The sequence below is a fragment of the Bipolaris oryzae genome (assembly GCF_000523455.1).
Source record: "Bipolaris oryzae ATCC 44560 unplaced genomic scaffold scaffold_154, whole genome shotgun sequence".
Lineage (NCBI taxonomy): Eukaryota > Fungi > Ascomycota > Dothideomycetes > Pleosporales > Pleosporaceae > Bipolaris > Bipolaris oryzae.
The window spans coordinates 7,957-26,868 of record NW_006911430.1 but is presented as its reverse complement, the minus strand read 5'-3'; the positions used below and the strand labels follow the sequence as shown (position 1 = coordinate 26,868).

The following is an 18,912-nucleotide window of genomic DNA, read 5'->3' as shown; positions in this document are numbered from 1 at the left end:
GAATCTGAGGATATTCTGGTTAGACCAGGCGGTAAGCAGATAGTCAAAGAGATTGTGGCGTTGACAAGATGTTCAAGATTGGTGTCTGTCAAGGAATCCGGGGAGGGGTGAGCGGAGGACGCGGGCCACTTACATTGGTAGCGAAAGTAGGGATGACTAGTCAAATGAAGGTCTAAGGAGATATAGTTGAGGGCCAATATGATGAGCAGGCGCGGAACCGAATAAGATTGGATAGTGTGGTAAGTGTGGGGTTTTCTTCAAAAGAGTGTACGAGAACAAAAGTTCCCAACAACGCAACCAGCGCGAATGGAGCCGGCTCCAAAAGAAAGAAATGTTTACAAAGATAGTTGGGTCGGGTCCTAAAGAGTGAAGGGCCAAATAGAAGGAAAGACGGCTGGAGGGGCTGTTAGGCTATATGATGCGTACGGGTTGGCGACATCCGAGAGGAACAACAAAGAGCGACGATGTGTGCAATTGACGCAACGGAACCGCTTCGACTCAAGTTTGAGAGAAGTGTCGCGACGCGCCTTGGCTGCAGGTGATCTGGAACGAACAGAGCAGAAGCGTTCACCCAAAAGAGAGTCTAGCGGGGATGGATGTAGTGGGCGGTGGACGGTGCGCAAGGCTGCTGGGATTCCAAACGGCGATTAGACGCACTCGGAACGGTCGCACCAGTCAGTGTCTCCATCATTCCTCCCGGCTTACTCGGAGAGGGCTCCTCGGCGGAGGGCAGCAGGCGCCCCAAGTCGCCATGGCACAAGTGTCGGTCGACATGGATCGAGGCGATGGCAGCAGCCCTCAGCCATCAACTCTAACACCCACAGGGGCCATGTTGGTGCAGACGGCCAGCAGTCGAGCTGGGCAGGCAAGCCATGGCTTTCTCTCCGCAATCCGAGGCCAGGTTTCAGCGCCGGCCAGAGATGGTGTAGAGCCAGTGAAGAAGGATGGATGGGGTGAAGGAAGAATATGCCTGGGAAATGTGCAACCTGCCCATGTATCAACACGATTGGGGTGGGCTGGCAGGCCGTTTCATCGCATCAGGACGACTGTGCTGAATTGGGCGGAGGGCCATCCCGACGACGGGGATGGGCCGCTGATTGGGGATGAGGTTGGTTGGGTCGCCTGTGGCGCGTAGTTTTTGCTGAGGGCGGCGGATGAGGTCAGCGACCGAATCCATCCAGCCCCACGCCTTTTACCGTGTCGCGACGAGGACGAAACACTCCTGACACACGCCCAGGGGCATCTGCGACCCACTCTGACCGCAACATGTACCGCACCATCACCACAATCCTCACCTGTCCTCGTATTGACTCGCCGAGAGCAATTGCCCGCCAGTCCCGTTGTGCCGTCACCGTCGCCGTCACCGTCGCCGTGGCTGAGTACTGGTACTATCCCTCCTGCTCCTCTGCAACTCGACGCCTTTGTGTTTATGCCCCCTCAGACGGACCGCATCCTCGCCGAACCGTACCATCCTTATTGGCCTTTTAATCTCGGTCCACCAGCTCAGGCGCCCTTGGTTGTGCAAGAGCGTGCGTTGTACCGTGGATGATGACGATGGTGGTGGTGCTGCACAGCTACTTACTATGAATGTACATGTCTTGTGTAGTAGTGTAAGCATGTACTACTACTTACACTACTTAGTCCATGTGTCTACACTCTATCTGGTGGCCTTGCTGCGGTGCGGCCCATGACAGGCTCTCACACCTGCTATTAAGTCATGTTGACAAGTGACAGCGGCCGAACAACTATGTGTGTACAAGTAATTGGAATTGCCAGTATGGGGTGCAGTGTGGCGTGAAGCCTGCATGTATATTTCCTCTGGTATCATCTGGGGCCACCCACCATGTACTTACACAAATGGAGCAGTAGCTTCGCCACGCCGCATGGCCGAGTGTCATCGCGCCATGTCAGTATCCAACTAAATACTCATGAACCTAGCTATCGGACTTGCCTAAAAGTGCCCAGCCTGGGCTTGTAGCAGGGTTTTGAGCCTCCAAGATGTCTAAATTAACTATTGTGCCGAAAGACATACCAGAGAGCATAAACTAGGTAGATTTCGTGCAGCACAAGCCAAGCCCGAGGATGCGCTACAAGGTGCTGCACGCTATCAGCGTTAATGCTGCCTTGTTAGACAAGCAAGGCATGCCCATGCTTTGCCCCAAGCTACCTGCGTAAAGCTCCTAAATTTGGATTTCGACTTCCTAAACGCTATGCGCTTCCTTGTCCACCTTCACCCAACACTTGCACGTCCTGAACACACGTGAGGTTTTGCCAAAACAGTGTGACCAGTGCGACCTTGTTTGCAGTCAAAGCATAGTCTTGCAAAAGTGTCTGGCTATTGTTTGCTGTTGCATCCATCATTCTCCGCCGTTTTGCTTTGCCCCACTCTCGACCAGCGTGGACGCTGCTACTGGGACTCGAAACCCGTCCACGATGAATACTCGATCAATCCCGATTCTGACTTGAAACTTTAGGAAGAAAGGCATCGAATTGATCATGTCGACTTTCGGGCCTCAGTCAGAAGTATTGTTGAGGTATTCGGGTAGATCATGTCGTAATCGCTATAACTCCACAATATATATTCGTTATTTTCCTTGATCTACACAAGGCAAACCCTGCGCTCAACAAAAAAACTTCTGGAGGACCTAATCCACGATCAGCGAATCCCTGATCTTCCAAAACGACACAGACACCCGTACCGATGAAGATCTTCCACTCGCGATCCACTCCCTTGGACCCAGTAGACATCTAGTCCTTATCCAGCATACCCCCCCTTTTTTTCCACCTGTAGTACACTCTAAGAAGCGGCATACAAAACCACTTACAAACAGCGAACAAAACATATTCAGACTCGAACCAAATTTCCCACCACACCTACACCATCACCCTCAATCTACACAACCCCCTCCACCCCCTAAAACCAGGCATACAAAACCATCCACAAAACAACCATGAACCAAACATACACGGACAGGCCGAAACCCCCTTCCATATAGTAGGACCACTATTACTCTACACAAGACTACGCAGGGGAAAAAAGGTTGAGATACCCCTTCCACCTCCCCCACCTCCCTGTACATCGCCAAGTAAAATAAAAAAAGAACCATCTTATCAGTAGAACCACGAAAACAGTTATTACTAAAATGTACATACGTACGTACGCACGTACCCCCTTACCGGCTAGACTTTTCAGCCCTACTTCATGCCTTGATACTCTGAAGTGGGGTAAAGAGGGAAAAAAGGGCTACAAGGAGAGGGGGGGGGAAAGGGGAGGCATGGGCGGGGGGAACTTGATACGGCATATGTGTGTAAATCGTGGTACGTATGGGGGAGAGATTCAGATCTTGTTTTTTTTTGCTGGATGCTATGTATGAGATTCAGCAAGTGTCTGAACTATATGTTTTTATTTTTTCTCCCTGTCTATTCCAAAATAAAGGCGTCTACTGTCTAACAGCAAGACAGTCTGTTTGGTTGGATACGGCTGTTCAGGCATGTATCACCTGGAATATGTCTGAATTCGGCCGAGCAGAATACCGTGGGGTATGTGTGAAGTGAGTAAGACGAAGCACAGCCTTGTCACTATTCAGGGAGTCTGCATATGCATCGTCTGGTCGGACCGAGGATAGAAAAGAGGAGGTCATTATCAGATATTGTTTTAACGTCGCATCTATGGACGAAATACACTAGTTTCACAGGGTATACACACTAAGCGGCCTTGTTGTCCATGCCATGTAGTGGATACTGGGGACGAAGCCTCCAGTCCAACATCCAAGACTTGCCGCACTAAAAAAAGAACTTGCCCGCCCCATTCCGAAATTTGATACACACTTCGTTTGTTCGTTCCATACATAAACCGTCACCGTCTCTCACAGTTTGCCGATTTTGATTTCACACTGTCCGCTAGTAGTGTCGAAGCTTAATGTACTAGCACCATCGCCCTTCTTCGCTTCGACATGATTTTTGCCGGGTGTGTCATTTTCGTTGAGCAGTTCTAGCCCCTTGCCTTGCAGGTGCAGTGCTCCGTTAAGAGAAGTTCCATCAACATGACCGGTCCACTCTTCCGGATAGGTGATGTCGAGGGCTCCAGAAGTGCTCAGATGCGTGCTGACAAGACCAGTCATCGGTGTCTTTTTCGCCTTGTAAGGGGTGCGTAGTGTCAGCGACGTTTGACCCGAGTGTGTCTGTGTGTATATCTCCGATTGATAGTCACCCGACTTGAAAGGCAAGATGTCGGCTGTTACGAGACCTGCGATTGAGTTGATTTCTGTTCGCGAGCCGTGGATGAAGGTACCGTCCACCGAACCGACGGTTGTGTTGATGAAGGTCTTGTAGTCTCGTTCGGGGATATGCTTTCGTTTGAAATCAGTGCGTATGCTGCCGGATAGAGTGTCGACCATGAAAACTGCAGGGTTGGATGACCCGTTGGCAGCTTCTTGGGGCTCAATGTTGATGTTGACAGAGCCACTCTTTGTCTTGACAGAAAGAAGATCGTTGAGGGCATACATGCCGCTGATGGAGCCAGAAATGGTTTGCAAGTGGGTTTGGCGCGAATAGAACGCTCCAGCATCCAGTGTACCGGTGGTGAGGGAGATGGATGTCGAGTCTGTGACGGTAAAGCTGGCGCCATTATGGACCTGCATGCCCATATGGTTGGACGAGACTTTGAGTGTCTTCATCGAGACTCCTGGGGCTACATAAATGACCACCGACATACCAAGGCAAGCTTTACCAGCCCGTACGCCGTCGAAGCCGTCGGGAAAAGAGGGGTCGCCGATTGTCAGTCCTGATGGAGTTTGTGTGTAGGGAACGCTGTTAACATCGACTGTTGACGAGATTGCATACGACATCTTAACCTGAACAGTACCAGGGGCTTGCTCTGCAGGGGCTTGGGCAATGTGTATCCAGCCGGCCACGCGCTTGTAAGAACCATCCAACTGGTGTATCGCCTCCTGAATGTTTAGCTCGGTAGGTTTGCCAAAATCGTACCATTCAGTCTTGACACTATACTCCTTGCCACATTTTGAAGGCCACCGGATTGGAAAAACTTGAGCAGAGTCTCCTGATGCCGGGGGCTGGGCTGTTGATGATTGCGCTGGCCATGGAATGGCAATGAGGTCTGGTCGATCAAACGAGTCGGCTTTTGCAGCCTCGGCAGAAGTTTCGGGAGCAGATACTACGCCCTTTGTGAAGGTTAGCGTTATTCAAGCATCTTGTTGTTGTTGTTGTTCGCCCAGCAAGTGTCACGTACTAGCTTGTCCCGTCGGACCGACACAGCTGCCGCCATCAAAGCCAGCATGGCGACAAGAAACATGAAGCAAAGCACTGCAGCAAGCAGCTTGACCCACGTTTTCCTCATGCAGCGCTGCCTCAGACTTCGGCCGTCATACTGGTCTTCTTTGAAAGTTGCATCCCTGGCTTCTTGGCCATCGAAGGAGAGCAGCCTGGCGCCCTCTCCCCTGCTCTGGCGACTCGTGTAGAGGCCAGGGGTAGTGGCTTCAAGATATGTGGGCGGTGCTTCTGAAGTCTGGCCTATGAAGCTTTCTAGAAGCGGCGTGGAGCGTTCATTGTATGGAGATGGAGATATTATGATTTGGGGTCGCATTGAGCGACTGTTGGCAGCCGCAGTGTCGATGTACATGATGAAGGGACGGAGCAGGAGATGCCCCAAGATGGAAGTGAAATCAGGAGCAATGGATTGAGCGGGCTAAAGAGCGTGGGTGAAGGAGTGCCTGAGTCGGAGTCGGAGCCGTCGTCGTCGTCGTTGTGAGTGTTTAGAGACGGACAGAGAAAGGAGAGCAGAAGAGATGCAGAAGCCAAGGAGACGAAGAAGTCAGGCAGCGATTTCAAGGTATATCAGGTTTGGCAACAGGTGCCAAAATGCTCATGAGCCGTTGCATGGGCTGGGTTGTGCAATAGGCTGCTACACTTTTGTTTCGGTAGTGGAAACGCGGCATGTTTGACGTGTGTCTTGGCAAGCAGAGGAGGTATAGAAGCAAGTCCAGAAGTGGTAGACAAGCCGCGTCGACGATTTGTGGTCGAGCAGCCTTTTTCTTCTGTGTGTTCTGGATCGTCTGGTTTCACGGGGTGCGATGAGGGTGACTGCAGATGGCCGTCGATTGAAACGGGAAAAGAAGAGCAGGCCGCAGAGGATGGCGTGGGTGCGTGCGTGGGTGCGTGTGTGAGTGGTGTGTGAAGGGTGTGGTGGAGAACGACTGTCTAGGCGGGCCATTGCCCAGGGGCCTTAGCGCGGGAGGCGGGGCTGGGCGATTGACGTAGCGAACGGCAGTCTGCGTCTGCGTCTGCGTCTGTCTGAGTCTGAGTGCATCAGAAAGTCAGAAAGCCACTGCCTCAACCTCGACATGGCGGCGCTGCAGAAGCTGTCGAAACTCTCAGGCCCGCACTGCATCCTCCTGGCCGTGCACTATGCCGCTCACGCCAACACACCTGCGCTACAGGCCTTGACGGCTCTGCGCGATGGCGACCTGCCGCTCGAGTTGAGCCTCAGCATCCTCCTCGCATACCTGCCAGAGCAGCATGACCCGGCCTCGTACCACCACCTCGTCGCCGGCCTGGCTACGGGCGCCCGCGAGCCTGGTGATGATCCAGCCCATGCCCTCGATGTCGCGCCTGTCGAGCACTTCTCGGATGCGCGCGCCCGTAAGAAGAGGCAATCGCTGGTGCTGCCACCTGTAGCCCATCCGTTGTATGCGGCGGACCGCGACATGGATCTCTTCACCCACTTCCTCATCCACCGCTCCCACCGCATCGATGCTCAGACAGGCCTACTAGATCTTGTCCCGCGCCTCGTCGTGCCTTTCCTCGACCATTCGGAGCACCTGCGTACCTGGTTCATCTCCACTGCCCTGCCCCTTCTGCGCCTCAGCTACGAGTACTATCCACACTTGCCTCCACCCACCCTCGACGACTTTGCCCCACTCAAGGGGCGCCGTGCCGTTGACTTGCAACTCTCGAATGCGTGCAATGCCAGCAAAGATAACATACACAATGTCGCGCGCGATCTCAAGGGTGTCGTTGCCCCTTGGTTATGTGGAGCCCACGACCGCGGTCGGCGCACCTCCGTGAACCAGGATCGGCGCGAGTCAATTGACCATGAGCGGCCACACGTACCCGACGACTGGGATTGTTTGTTTCAATGGCTACTGCATACCTCAAAAGACCACTTGGCCCTGGTCACAACAGCCATTTCTGAATGGGACGGCCCCGAGGACATGGATTTGGGGGGTTATGAACAAGGACGTGACTATGTCGACGATGCCCAGCAACGCCAGCTCGAGATCAAGTATGCTCGCACAGCTCTAGCATGTCTCTACCTAATTCACCAGAGCGACATAAACACTCTGCAAACTGCGCACGCGCTGTTGGACCGGATATGTGCACTACTCAACTACGATCCGCCCCCAGACCTCACCATAAGCGTGGACAAATTGCCTTCTTACGACCTCAAGAACCCTCTACTCCATGATTCAACCACTGCCCTGCTCAGGGAGGAGCGCCTTCTGCACCCCGACAATGACCTTACGCAGCCAGGCCCTGATGCTTTTCGTGTTCTGGAACTCATTATATTCACTTCATATACCCTCTTTACATTACACCACCCGATCTCTATCCGAGACATTGCAAACATGTCTCTGCGAGATGACTACTCTGACCAAATGTCCATGTTGCAGAAAATACTTCATACGCTCAACAGCAATCCGAAGAGCGACAATGAACAGTGGCGCGTCATCCGCTTGAAGCTGGTGTGGCTGTGGAACTGGGGTACTGACCGCCACGACGAAGATCGCAAGGCCCAAGGCATCTTCGGTATGCTAGATAGCAAGACCATGGAGACTGAAATATTGAAAGCGCTCATCGAGAGCAATCACTTCCCTCTTGCCATAGAAATCTATCTCAAGCCGTCTTTTGGCCAGCAACCGCTACTTTCCTCTGACGTAGAGAAAGTGGTGCTCGCCTCAGCTATGCATCACTACGATAATGCAAGCAATGGCAATCGCAACAGGGGCGGCGTCAAACGCGCCGCTGACATCTTGAATGCCTTTGCCCCTAATTTTCCCTCTTCCTCGCGTTTTCGGCGTTTCCAGGCTCTGCTTTCAGCAACCCACTCCATGTCCTTTTACTCACTCATACTACAGCATGGTGTGCCTTTTCAACCAGTCAACATTAGAGTCGGCTCGAATCCTCTGTCTTTGGTTCGGAAGCTGTTGTCGCAAAATAGGGGTAGTTACACGAAGCTGGACGACCTAGTATCGATTGGACAGAACCTAGTCATTGCAATGCCGTTCACCATCATGGACGAAGAAGAGTGGGATACTGCGCTTGACCCTGCAGAGATTGAAGCGAAGAAAGCGACTGCCGAAAGACGAGTGATTGGAATGGCGATCGAGGCTGCCCTCGAGGAAGATGATTTCGAGACGGCATATTCATACGTGATTACCCGGCTGACGCCGACTACACCCTCGGGCACTCCCCCAACGCCATCTCACTATTTCACAACCATGTCGGAAGATGCTGAGAACCACGAAGACGAAGCTGAGGACGTTGCTTGGCGGGCTGCCCTACGTGCTGGACGTTACGACTCGTCATCTCTGTCTAGCAGCTGGTCGCAAGCCACTAAAACAGCGAGACCGGATCTAAGGAGACTGGAGCAACGCATGGAGTTGCTTTCCCAAGCGCTACTGTTAGCACCACCTAGACATCTTGAAGAGGTTCTTTGCGTGTGGCAGCAGTGCGAAGCTGAAACGATGCATCTTCTCGTACAAGAGAACGAAGCCGAGGAGCGCTTCAACGATGCAGCAGACCGAAAATTGCCTGGCACATTTGACCTGGAAACAACTACTGTTCAGCCTCGTCGCGAAGTCGGTAGGGGCGCAACCGAAGAGGCACCGATGGGTCTATTTGATGTGGCACGCGGCGCTGCAGCTGCGTTTTCCAAGACGGCCTTCCCTCTGCGTGGAAGCGTAGAGGGTGCATCGAATCCAAAGCTTGGCTCGGGTCGAGCTAGTTTGGACGGGAGTGAGACTGGTAGTATCGACACCCAAGAGCGTGTTCGGAGGAGGGACATGGTGACCAATGCCGCGACAGGGGCTCTTGCCTCCGGCATTGGATGGATGCTTGGTAAGAATATTGCTTCACTGGCTGAATTTGAGACTGACCAATTTCAGGTGCAAAACCGGTTACTGAGTGAGCCTCTCCCTGAAGTATTTCCTTGTGAATTGGCATGTAAAATTCACTCAAGGCCACGCTTACATAAACCTATGATAATATTTTATAAAACCCTCTTACACACCCTCCATTATACGACGTCACCTGCCGTGTGTGATGATTGGTAGTTTAGTCAGTGATGTCGGTCAAGAACCTATTTGAATGGGAAAAAGTGAAAGGTTGTTGCTCAACAGTGATTACAGTCGAAACCACGAAAATTTTTCCTTTCACCTTTACACAATCTCTCTCACTTTCACCTTTGGAGTGTCTCAGCTGTCGTTTGCGGAGCCCGGGCCCACTCCCCAACAATATAGCGTGCCTGCCTCTGTAGATTCACCTTGAATTGTTTGCTCCTCTCACCCACAGACTATAAAAGCTGGATCTGCCGTCGACTCCAGTCTCTTCCCTTAACCCACACACACATATACTCATACATATACGTACCTCAAAACCCCCCAAGAAACAACACAAAATGTTCACCAAGACGCTCATTGGTTTCGTCGCCGCGCTTAGCGCTGCAGTTGCCCTCCCTACGACCACTGCTGGCCCGAAGCAGGTCCGCATGCACGTATTCGGCGAAGACAACTGCAATGGCCCCGCCACCTTGATGTCGGTCGACGCAGACAAGTGCTACGAGTTTGCTCCGGGCATCAAGTCTCTCCGCGTTGTCCACCACGACGACTCTATTCGTTACAACTCTCGTAAGTCACTCCTTTAGTTGTCCTTTGACCAGCTCTGGAGTGATGGTCTCGGAGATACAAAGGAAAAGAGCAGTGGCTAACATGACTGGCAAAATCGATAGTGAACGTCTACTCTGCGCCCAACTGCGAGTCCGGTCCTGTGCTCCAGCCCATCTTGAACGACGGCTGCTCGGCTGTCGTTGCATACAAGGCTATCAAGCTTTCGATTGATACGCCGAAGATCTAGACCCGGGCTTCTCTTTGTCGGGTTCAAGTAAGCTTGAACAATGGTGCAACCTTGTCGTGACTGCGATGCTAATGATGGCTTAGACACTGAGGCGCAGCTGCAAAGACCGGTGCACACAGGTTATGGAGAACGAGTCAAGAATACTCAATTGTCCACTTGACTGCTCAGGCGGATATGCCCGAGAGAATGATATGAGCTGGTGGAGAGGCTTCAAAACGGTAATCAGACTGCAATGATATGATGCCATCCTGGCTTTCTTGATGGATGGATAGAAACATGGCAATATACAAATGCAGTTGATAGACACATTCTCTGGGCTCCTTCATTCATGCGAGGTGATGTAAATGTGATGAACCATTCTCACACATAAATAGACAGGTACAACATGGAAGCTTTTTCCTCACACGAATAGTGAGCAACACAAGTGAGTGGCCAGACATGTGTTGACAGCATAATCAATATGTTAAATTGATAATAAGCCAGTATAGAACGTAGAGGAAAAGAAAAGAAAAAAACGCCGCCGCTGATGCTCATCATGCTAAAGACGCTGCGGGAGGTATATGTAAACGACAAGAAAACTGAAAGAAAGAAGGAAAGAAGCCAGTCTGGAACCAAAAGTACATTCTCTCGAGATATCCGAGGGTACAACAAACAAAAATCCAGACTTTTGTTCTCTGTTTGATGCTTGTGCATCGTCTTGTTCATCGTCCTTTTTATCATAGTAATCATCTCTCTTTTCCTAGCCAAGTGAGTGCCTTTCTTACCCGTAGTTGACTCTCTTCACACGATACAAGTCAACAACAAACCCCTTCCCAGCATTCATATGTATACTCCCATGCTCAAGGCCTTCCCCTCATTAATAGGCCATTAATGGCACAGCATTGAGTACACGGGCCATCTCGTTGGGAGCCATCTGAGCACTCTGCAGACTACGCACTTGACTGCCCTTGCGGAGACGCTGCAGACCAAGCGCCAGTTTCCAGCTCTCACTGTCGTCAATGAGGAAGACGTATTTCTTGCCGTCGGCGTCGCGGACAGAGGCTCGGAGAATATGCAGGCTCTTGGTGGGTTGCTTACCCGTCTGACACAAACACACATGTTAGCATCGTCCTCTTAATCAAGCTGTCTAGCTAAACAAGAAAAACAAGCTGACTTACCTCTACCATCTTCAGCGTCCAAGCCTTGACATCCCACTCACGCTGTGGAATGCCTCGTACATCGTCGTCGATAAAAAGACCCTCGGATTGAATCTTTAGAATGAGCCCATCGGTTACCTTGCCTACATTCGCCACGAGTTGAGCAACGGGCTTCGGGAACAAGTCGTTGAAAAGATAGACAGCCTTGATGACAATCTTGTTGGGATCGGCTGTCGCGTATGGCCCGCTTTTCGAAGCTGGTGGTGTTGTGCGTGCAGTCGACTCTGAAGGTGCGTAAGAAGACTCGGAGTATTGCGAAGAGACGTGTGAGCGAGTAGCAGTAGACCGAGGCGGGACAAAGGACTGTCCATCTTCGCTGCTGAGGTAAGACTTTGCAGTGGGTTTCTCGTAAGATTTCTTAGATGTGACGGTAGCCCTGATAGGAGACGATTGACTGGAGGCGACAGAAGCAGGAGCTGGCATTCTCACGCCTGCATAGGGATCAAGTCGTTCGCCGCCACCAACGCCACCATATGTAGTAGACCTGCGGGTTGATGTGATCTCTGGGGCAGCGGCAGCAGCAGCAGCAGCCGAAGCGGCGGCGGCGGCTTCTTCAGCTTTGATTCTCTCTGCTTCGGCTTTGAGCCTCTCTGCCTCAGCCTTAAGCTGCTCAGCCTGAAGCTTCTCAGCCTTGATCTTCTCGGCCTTGATCCTTTCTGCTTCAGCCTTGACCTTCTCTGCTTCGGCCTTGAGACGAGCCTCTCGGTCCCGTTGAGCTCGTTCACGTGCTGCTTTAAGACGCTCTGCTCGCTCAGCATCTGCTTTCGCCTTGGCAGCAGCGAGTTCTGCTTCAAGCTTCGCTTTGGCTTCGGCAGCTTCAGCAGCAGCCTTGTCAGCAGCGGCCTTCTTCGCAGCCTCCTCTTCGGCCTTGGCTCTTTGTTCGGCTTCGAGCTTTTCACGGATCTCCTTTTCGATTTGAGCTCGTGCTTCTGCTTCGCGTGCCTCGCGCTCTGCTTTCTCCTTCTCCAAGGCCTCTTGTTGCTTGCGAGCTTTCTCCTTGGCCAGGCGTTCTCTTGCCTCACGTTCACGCTGCTCTCGCTCACGTTTGCGCATCTGCTCCCACTTCTCCTTCTCGGCTTTGGCACGGGCAAGTTTGGCTGCTTCTTCCTTGGCTTTTTGCTCTGCCTCCTTCTTCTGCCGCGCTTCCTCAGCTCGTTTAAGCTCCTCCCACGCTCGCCGACGGTCCTCTTCCTCCTTCTTCTTCTTGGCCGCCTCAGCAGCTAATCGGGCTTCTTCAGCCCGGCGACGCTCTTCCTCGGCTTTACGTTCTTCCTCTGCTATGCGCTGTCGTTCGGCTTCCTCTTGCCTCTTCCTCTCCTCTTCGGCAAGCCTTTGCTGTTCAGCCTCGCGCCTCCTTCTCTCTTCCTCGGCTTTCTTCTTCTCCTCGGCCTCGCGCTTCAGTCTGGCTTCTTCCTTGAGCCTAGCCTCCTCCTTCAATCTGGCCTCTTCCTTCAATCTAGCCTCCTCCTTGATTCTTGCCTCTTCCTTCAATCTGGCCTCCTCCTTGATTCTTGCCTCTTCCTTGAGTCTGGCCTCCTCCTTGATTCTTGCCTCTTCCTTGAGTCTAACCTCCTCTTTGATTCTTGCCTCTTCTTTGAGTCTGGCTTCTTCTTTAAGTCGAGTTTCCTCCTTAAGTCGAGCCTCCTCCTTGAGCCGAGCTTCTTCCCTCAGCCTGGCCTCTTCTTTGAGTCTGGCCTCTTCCCTCAATCTGGCCTCCTCGGCTTGCCTTTTGGCCTCTTCTGCTTGTCGCTTGACCTCTTCTGCTTGTCTTTTTGCCTCCTCTGCTTGTTTTCTAGCCTCTTCAGCTTGGCGCTTGAACTCCTCAGCACGCCTACGCTCCTTTTCTTGTGCCTTTGCTATCTTTGCTTTCTCGGCACGCTCGCGCTCGATTTCCTCGGCACGTTTACGTTCGGCCTCTTCTCGTTTTCTTTTGGCTTCTTCAGCTTGCTTGCGCTCTTCTTCCTGTTTCGCCTTCTTCTCCTTTTCTTCGGCGCGCTTCTGTTTTTCTTCAGCGCGTTTGCGCTCTTCCTCAGCTCGCTCAGCCTCTTCGTCCGAGGAAGGCCCGTCGTCTTGTGGAGGGGGTTGTGATGCAGAGCCGTATTGACGGTATCCACCCCATCCGCCATGAGGCGGGGGACTGCCTGAGAAGCCGCCATTTTGAGGCGGTGGTGGGGGTGCTCGCTGGTAACTGGAGCTGCTTCCAGAGTTGCCGGCACCCGCACCTGAGCCAGCACCAGGTCCGCCGCGTGGCCCATTGCCATACGCCGGGCCGCCTCCGCCGTTGAATCGGCGTCCGGCCTGTGTTTGGCCAAAAGCCCATCCCGCAAGGAGCATGAGGACGGCTAGCAGAATGACACCATTGCCGCCAGTTGTGACTCCATGCCTGACGATGAGGAAGTATTGTTTGACGTGTGGCTCGGCAGCTTTCCAAAGAACTATACTGGCTATGGTGCTGAGTACACCGGCTATGAAGCTGTTCTGTTGCACACCCAGGCTGGGCAGGTATATGAAGCCACCCCCTGAGGAGTGTGGAGGGATGATGAAGATGTCATAGTTGCCTGGGGGGAGACCGGCGCTCGGAGGGGGTTCGGGGGGAGCATGACTGCCTCCAGTTGTCTTTGGATTAGCACCATGCGGAGGTGGGGGAGGTGGAGGGCCGTCGTCCATGACTATGTACGCCCTCTAGGGCGGGTGGGTACGGGGGGTCAGGGCAATGGTTCGTTGGGAATGTCGTGTCCTGCAACAGGTACAATCAGTTGCAGAGGAGCTGGGCGGTGGGAAGAAACAAAGCAGTGGGAAATTTCATGAGCGGAGCTGACTCGGAGCGATGGGAGAGAGAGGGTTGGAGCGGTGTGAGTGGGTGGGGTAACAATAGTGTTTATTGGATTATTCTTCAAGCCTCCCTCCCTCTGCGCAGACAGACGGACACACGCTCGGGGCCTCGCTCTCTCGAGGTGCAGAGAGGGAGTGAGTGTGCCGAGAGCGGAGAGGAGCTGCAAGGTGTCCTTGGTACGGCTAGCAGCACCATTGCTTCGTCCAAGAGCTGAGCTGCTCGGTTGTTTTTGGGTTTGTTTACGCCAAGCACCCGGAACGGCTAGCGCTGGCGGGCCGCTGGCGCCGCATGGCGACGACGCTACACTACACAGGGCACACTTTGCACAGTCTGTTCGCCTGTGGGATGCAGTTGCAAACCAGCTTGTCTCTTGTCTGAGCAGGTTTTTTCTTGCCTCGTGCATGCTGGCCCCGACCTTTTAAATGTCGTCGGGTCGGCTGGAGACAATACAGGTGGCTGGCAAACAACACGTCACGCGTGGTAGAAGCTCAGTTGGCGGGCCAGCAGGGCCGAGCGGTCAAAGCAGCTTCGGCCAAAGGAGGCGGAACACGTCGGGTGTGCATGCTTATGTCAGCCTGGGCCCAGTCCATGTACTCTTCCAACACGGCCATCTGGGGCTCTTGTTTGGTGGCATCCAGCATGAAGCTTATGTGGTTTTGGTTTAGGACAGGGCTGTTGTCAATAGGCATCTCGAGCGTCAGGACCCGTATTCCCTCATCTTGGTGGCTCTTCACGCTACAATGGCCTGTTCTGGGTCGTCGTGGGATACGTATATATACACCTGTGTCTATGTCTCGGAGTTGCGCGAGACTTGCTGTTCATTCATGTCTTGGGCCAAAAAGGCTTCCTGCCCTCGAGGCTGGCTCGTAAAGCATGGTGAGTTTGTACGCTAACTAAGAATAGGGCTGGGTGTGAAGGCTCAGTCATGTATCCGGCCGGCAATGGTCTAAAATGACGGCTACTCTAGACTACCCGGACGTCTACCGGTAGTGACGACGAGCGTTCCTGGAATCTGTCTCTGACTAGGACACGATAAAACCTGAACAGGAATGCCATCTGGATCATGTACGACAAGGGCATGCTGACGCCAGGTTAAGTGTGCCACGAGCGAGCTACAGCTGTGGCATGATTTGACAATTTCAAGGTCGGTTGCCGCTCTGTTCGGACAGCAAAGAGTGCCTGAGGCCTGAGGGCAGCCTTGCAGCTTTGCAGGACAAAGTGGTGGTGGTGGTGGTGGAGGAGGAGGAGGATGACAGGACTGCCCTTGGGCTTGGCTCCAAGTGGTTAGCGCCTTCCCTTGTGTCTCTTTCCAGTCCACTCCCACGCCCTCGTGGACAGCAACGAGATTGAGTCGACGCTAGAGGCATCACGTGCATGTCAACAAAGATGATATTTTGTGTGTGGGGGGGGGGGGCAGCCAGGTGGCATGGACAGCGAATCACGGCTTTGCAAGCGAAACACGCCTGGCACGCGTCAGTGTGCGATTCGACCATGCGGGCGGCATCGTGTCACTGCGGGGTCGAGAGGTGGGTGAGCAGCAAGCAGTGGACATGGTGGGCGATTGTGGCAGCCGATGGTGCCGCATGGAGGCGTCTGCGTGCCCTCTGCAACGCGTGGACATGGCAGCAGCAGCAGCGCATTGCACCGTCAGCTGCCCCGCTGATTTTCGCCCATGGCAAACGGGTTCCGAAGATGGTCCGGTGTGTTTGGTGGTTGTGGTGCTGAGGGCGGGCGGCGGGCGTGGGTGACAATATGGCCGCAAAAAGCTCACGGCATTCTCTTCTTCTTCAGCCCTGCGCTGGGTGGGCCCGCTCTCTCCACCACGTCATTGCTTCACCATCACGCCAGCCGCCCCTCGCAGCTCCCACCCGCAGCAGCCATGCAGATGCGAGCCAGATTCGTCCGACGCCGGGGCGAGTCGGGATGCCATGGCTGCCGTGCGGTGGTGCGCCAGGCCTACGCCTACACCACCAACTGCGTACATGTAAGTACTGATGCGCATGCAGGTACAGGGAGTGGCATTGTGTGCAGTCGTGGCCAAATCAGCTGGCAGCGGCAGCGTGCAAGCGGCGGCATGATTGGGCGACAGACGACGGGCAGCACTCAGACTGGTGGGCCAGGGCCGCACTGCGCAGGCGAAAAACAAAGAGGCCTAATAATAACAATAACGACAACAATAAAAGAGCAGGGCGCATGCACATGGGGGCCCCTCGACGGCTGCCGGCTGCGAGACATGGCTTAGGCCCAGTGCAGACAAGACGCACCGCTGCTGCGACAGACTTTTCCACCCGACGCCCACACGATGCGGAAAATGGCGGTGAAAAGCGGGCACTAGCGCCGGCCGACTCGAGCACACGCACGACGTGACCAAGTACTAAAGCTCGGCCTGCGGCACATCGCGCCCACCTGTCCGCGTCCGACAAGACTGTAGAGGGTGACTGTTGGGTACGGCCATCGCACGCAGCAGGAACCCTCAGACGACAACGACGACTGACGCCCTTGGCCCAGCTCCAGTTGCCAATTGCCCTCCCGCCCTCCCGCCATTGACTCGTCTCCCACAGACAAGCTTCCCCCCTCACGCAGCCATGTGGAGAACCGGCCTGCTCTACCTCGACCGCGGGGACAGCTCCATCCTCAACGCCCTCCGCAACGCCGGCTACGACACCCAGAACCAGCCCACCTCGCCCTCGCGCACCCCGCGCCGCTTCTCCATGGCCAGCGACACGGAGAGCGCCCTCGAGGGCAAGCTCAAGCACGACATCAAGGCCCAGCAGGGCGTCCAGCACTGGGTCATGCCTTCGGATGTCAACGGCCTCAAGTTTGCCAGCAGCCCCCGCGCCAGCCCCCGCACCCGGGCCATTGACCCCGCCGACGCACTCGGCCTGGCCACCGACGCAACTCTGTTCGAAGAGCCCGTCCTCTATTCGCTGGATCGAATAAAGGAAGACAACCACAACCCCGACTACTTTGCCTACCATGACCTGCAAAAGTCGCCTTCGCTCAAGGGCGACTGCGACGAGCCTGTCCATGTGCACAAGCGCCGCCCTTCGCACCTCCGCACCCCCTCCACCCCCACCATCGAGTCGCGCCTTGCCAGTGCACAAAAAGCCTCGCGTTCCCTGCCCCTCCGTGCAAAGACAAACGAGGGGCTCCTGCAGCTGCAAGCAAACACATCCAAGCCCCAGCGCTCCGCAAACACACACCAGCGCAGAATCTCGCTCGGCCTCCCCATCAAGGCTGCCAATGCGCCCGGCGAAACCTCCCGCCTCTCGAGCCCAACAAACACTCGTTCTCTCCACCCAGCCACACCAAAACGCCTGCCGAAAAAGACGGGCACCGCAACAGCCATCCAGCAGGAGCGTGATCTGGAATACAAGCACCGCCACACTTTCATTGGCACTGCCTCGCTCGATGATTTCCTAGAAGTCCTCGACGTCTCGCCCGATCACATCACAAACAAGGACGCAATCATAAGAGCCTTTATCCTGCTAGCCTCCAGCGAGCGACTGCTTGCCCGCCAAGCATCACTCAAGCCCGATGGCTGGAGCGTCATTGCCCGCACTTCTGCCGAAACCGTAAACAGCGACTACGTCGAACAAGCACACGCCAAGCTCGGCTCCATTGTCCTCCGCCAATTCCTCGACCTCATCACTTTCAACGAAGACGAAGAAGCAAACGCCATGAGCGTCGTCGAAGCCTTCACTGCCGCAAGCCACTTGGACACACAAGCCAGCAAGGCTTCAGGGAGTAAGGCCAAAGCCTTTCGTAAATGGATGGTAAAAGCGCTACCCCAATAGGGTCACTGCTTTTGTTTTTTTTATACTTGGTTTCATTTTCAGTACACCTCTCTGCCCTTCTCATGATAATGCGACACGATGATGCCGAATGTCTTATGTTATTACTACATAGCCCTTCCCCTTCCCTTCTCCCATCCAAAGTTCTATTTTTCTTCTCTTTCCTCATCCCCCATCCCGCTCAGCCCATTAAATTAGTAACCCCTTCTCCTAAAACCTCCTCTCCGACCTTAGGATAGTCCCTGCCACTCACACCTTGTTCTCAAGGCGCGGCTGCCGAAAAGAATAGATCCACTTCGAAGCCAAACACTACCCTTCTCCAACATGTCCACACCCGTCTTGTAGTTTCCAATTACAGATACCCCGATAACATTGTTGTATTACCACAGAATCTAAATGTATATTTCGCCATTTCTTCGCCGCCTTCAACCTTGGTCATGCATCTGACAGTTTTGTAGCTTCACTATCATCATCTCGGCGCTCCCTTCTGCGCCCTCTCCTCAACGACGTATGCGAATCCGTAACGCTGTAGTCAGACGCCACCATTCACGAGTACGCTATCCTACCCCCGTGCCTAACCTCCGACCTTAGCACCAGTCTTTCGCCCCAACCTGGATACTTTTGATTACCCTTTGTAACCATGCATTCGATTTTCGAAGAGACATTGTAACAAGCGCCTGGTCCAATGCTTCTCCATACTGAGCAAGCATGGCGGCAATCTTAAGAGTGGGGGTACTGGAAGTATCTACTGGTACATCAAGACTAGCGAACAATGTGCATACGAGATGGAAGGGGCCGGTGCATTCGATCTTCGCTGATTGACAAGCGATGATATGACGCGGCAACTGAGCCTAAACAAAGACTAGCGTCGGCGCTACAGAAGTGTCTCTTGTCAAAGAGTCGTCAATTACTATCTAGCTTTGCCCAAGCGACTAGCTCG

The 18,912-nt window shown here is 53.8% G+C and overlaps 6 protein-coding genes across 6 annotated transcripts; 4 read left to right on the top strand and 2 right to left on the bottom strand.

Moving 5' to 3' along the window:
- Positions 1–592: 592 nt before the first annotated feature.
- Positions 593–1,714, top strand: COCMIDRAFT_29197 (uncharacterized protein; the record flags this gene model as incomplete). The annotated part of the gene is made up of 4 exons (XM_007693159.1): positions 593–1,108; positions 1,238–1,529; positions 1,607–1,610; positions 1,642–1,714. 4 exons carry the CDS (start codon positions 593–595, stop codon positions 1,712–1,714), a joined length of 885 nt encoding a protein of 294 aa, XP_007691349.1.
- A 2,152-nt stretch (positions 1,715–3,866) lies between these two features.
- On the bottom strand, positions 3,867–5,638 carry COCMIDRAFT_39778 (uncharacterized protein; the record flags this gene model as incomplete). Its single annotated transcript, XM_007693164.1, has 2 exons — positions 3,867–5,180; positions 5,249–5,638. The coding sequence occupies 2 exons, from the start codon at positions 5,636–5,638 to the stop codon at positions 3,867–3,869; spliced, it is 1,704 nt and encodes a 567-aa protein (XP_007691354.1).
- Positions 5,639–6,359: 721 nt separating this feature from the next.
- On the top strand, positions 6,360–9,205 carry COCMIDRAFT_29195 (uncharacterized protein; the record flags this gene model as incomplete). Its single annotated transcript, XM_007693158.1, has 2 exons — positions 6,360–9,135; positions 9,183–9,205. The coding sequence occupies 2 exons, from the start codon at positions 6,360–6,362 to the stop codon at positions 9,203–9,205; spliced, it is 2,799 nt and encodes a 932-aa protein (XP_007691348.1).
- A 489-nt stretch (positions 9,206–9,694) lies between these two features.
- COCMIDRAFT_104327 (uncharacterized protein) lies at positions 9,695–10,149 on the top strand (the record flags this gene model as incomplete). Its single annotated transcript, XM_007693169.1, has 2 exons — positions 9,695–9,923; positions 10,025–10,149. The coding sequence occupies 2 exons, from the start codon at positions 9,695–9,697 to the stop codon at positions 10,147–10,149; spliced, it is 354 nt and encodes a 117-aa protein (XP_007691359.1).
- An 856-nt stretch (positions 10,150–11,005) lies between these two features.
- COCMIDRAFT_39775 (uncharacterized protein) lies at positions 11,006–14,012 on the bottom strand (the record flags this gene model as incomplete). The annotated part of the gene is made up of 3 exons (XM_007693163.1): positions 11,006–11,230; positions 11,307–12,860; positions 12,987–14,012. 3 exons carry the CDS (start codon positions 14,010–14,012, stop codon positions 11,006–11,008), a joined length of 2,805 nt encoding a protein of 934 aa, XP_007691353.1.
- Positions 14,013–16,763: 2,751 nt separating this feature from the next.
- COCMIDRAFT_8239 (uncharacterized protein) lies at positions 16,764–17,975 on the top strand (the record flags this gene model as incomplete). The annotated part of the gene is made up of 1 exon (XM_007693150.1): positions 16,764–17,975. One exon carries the CDS (start codon positions 16,764–16,766, stop codon positions 17,973–17,975), a length of 1,212 nt encoding a protein of 403 aa, XP_007691340.1.
- Positions 17,976–18,912: the final 937 nt, after the last annotated feature.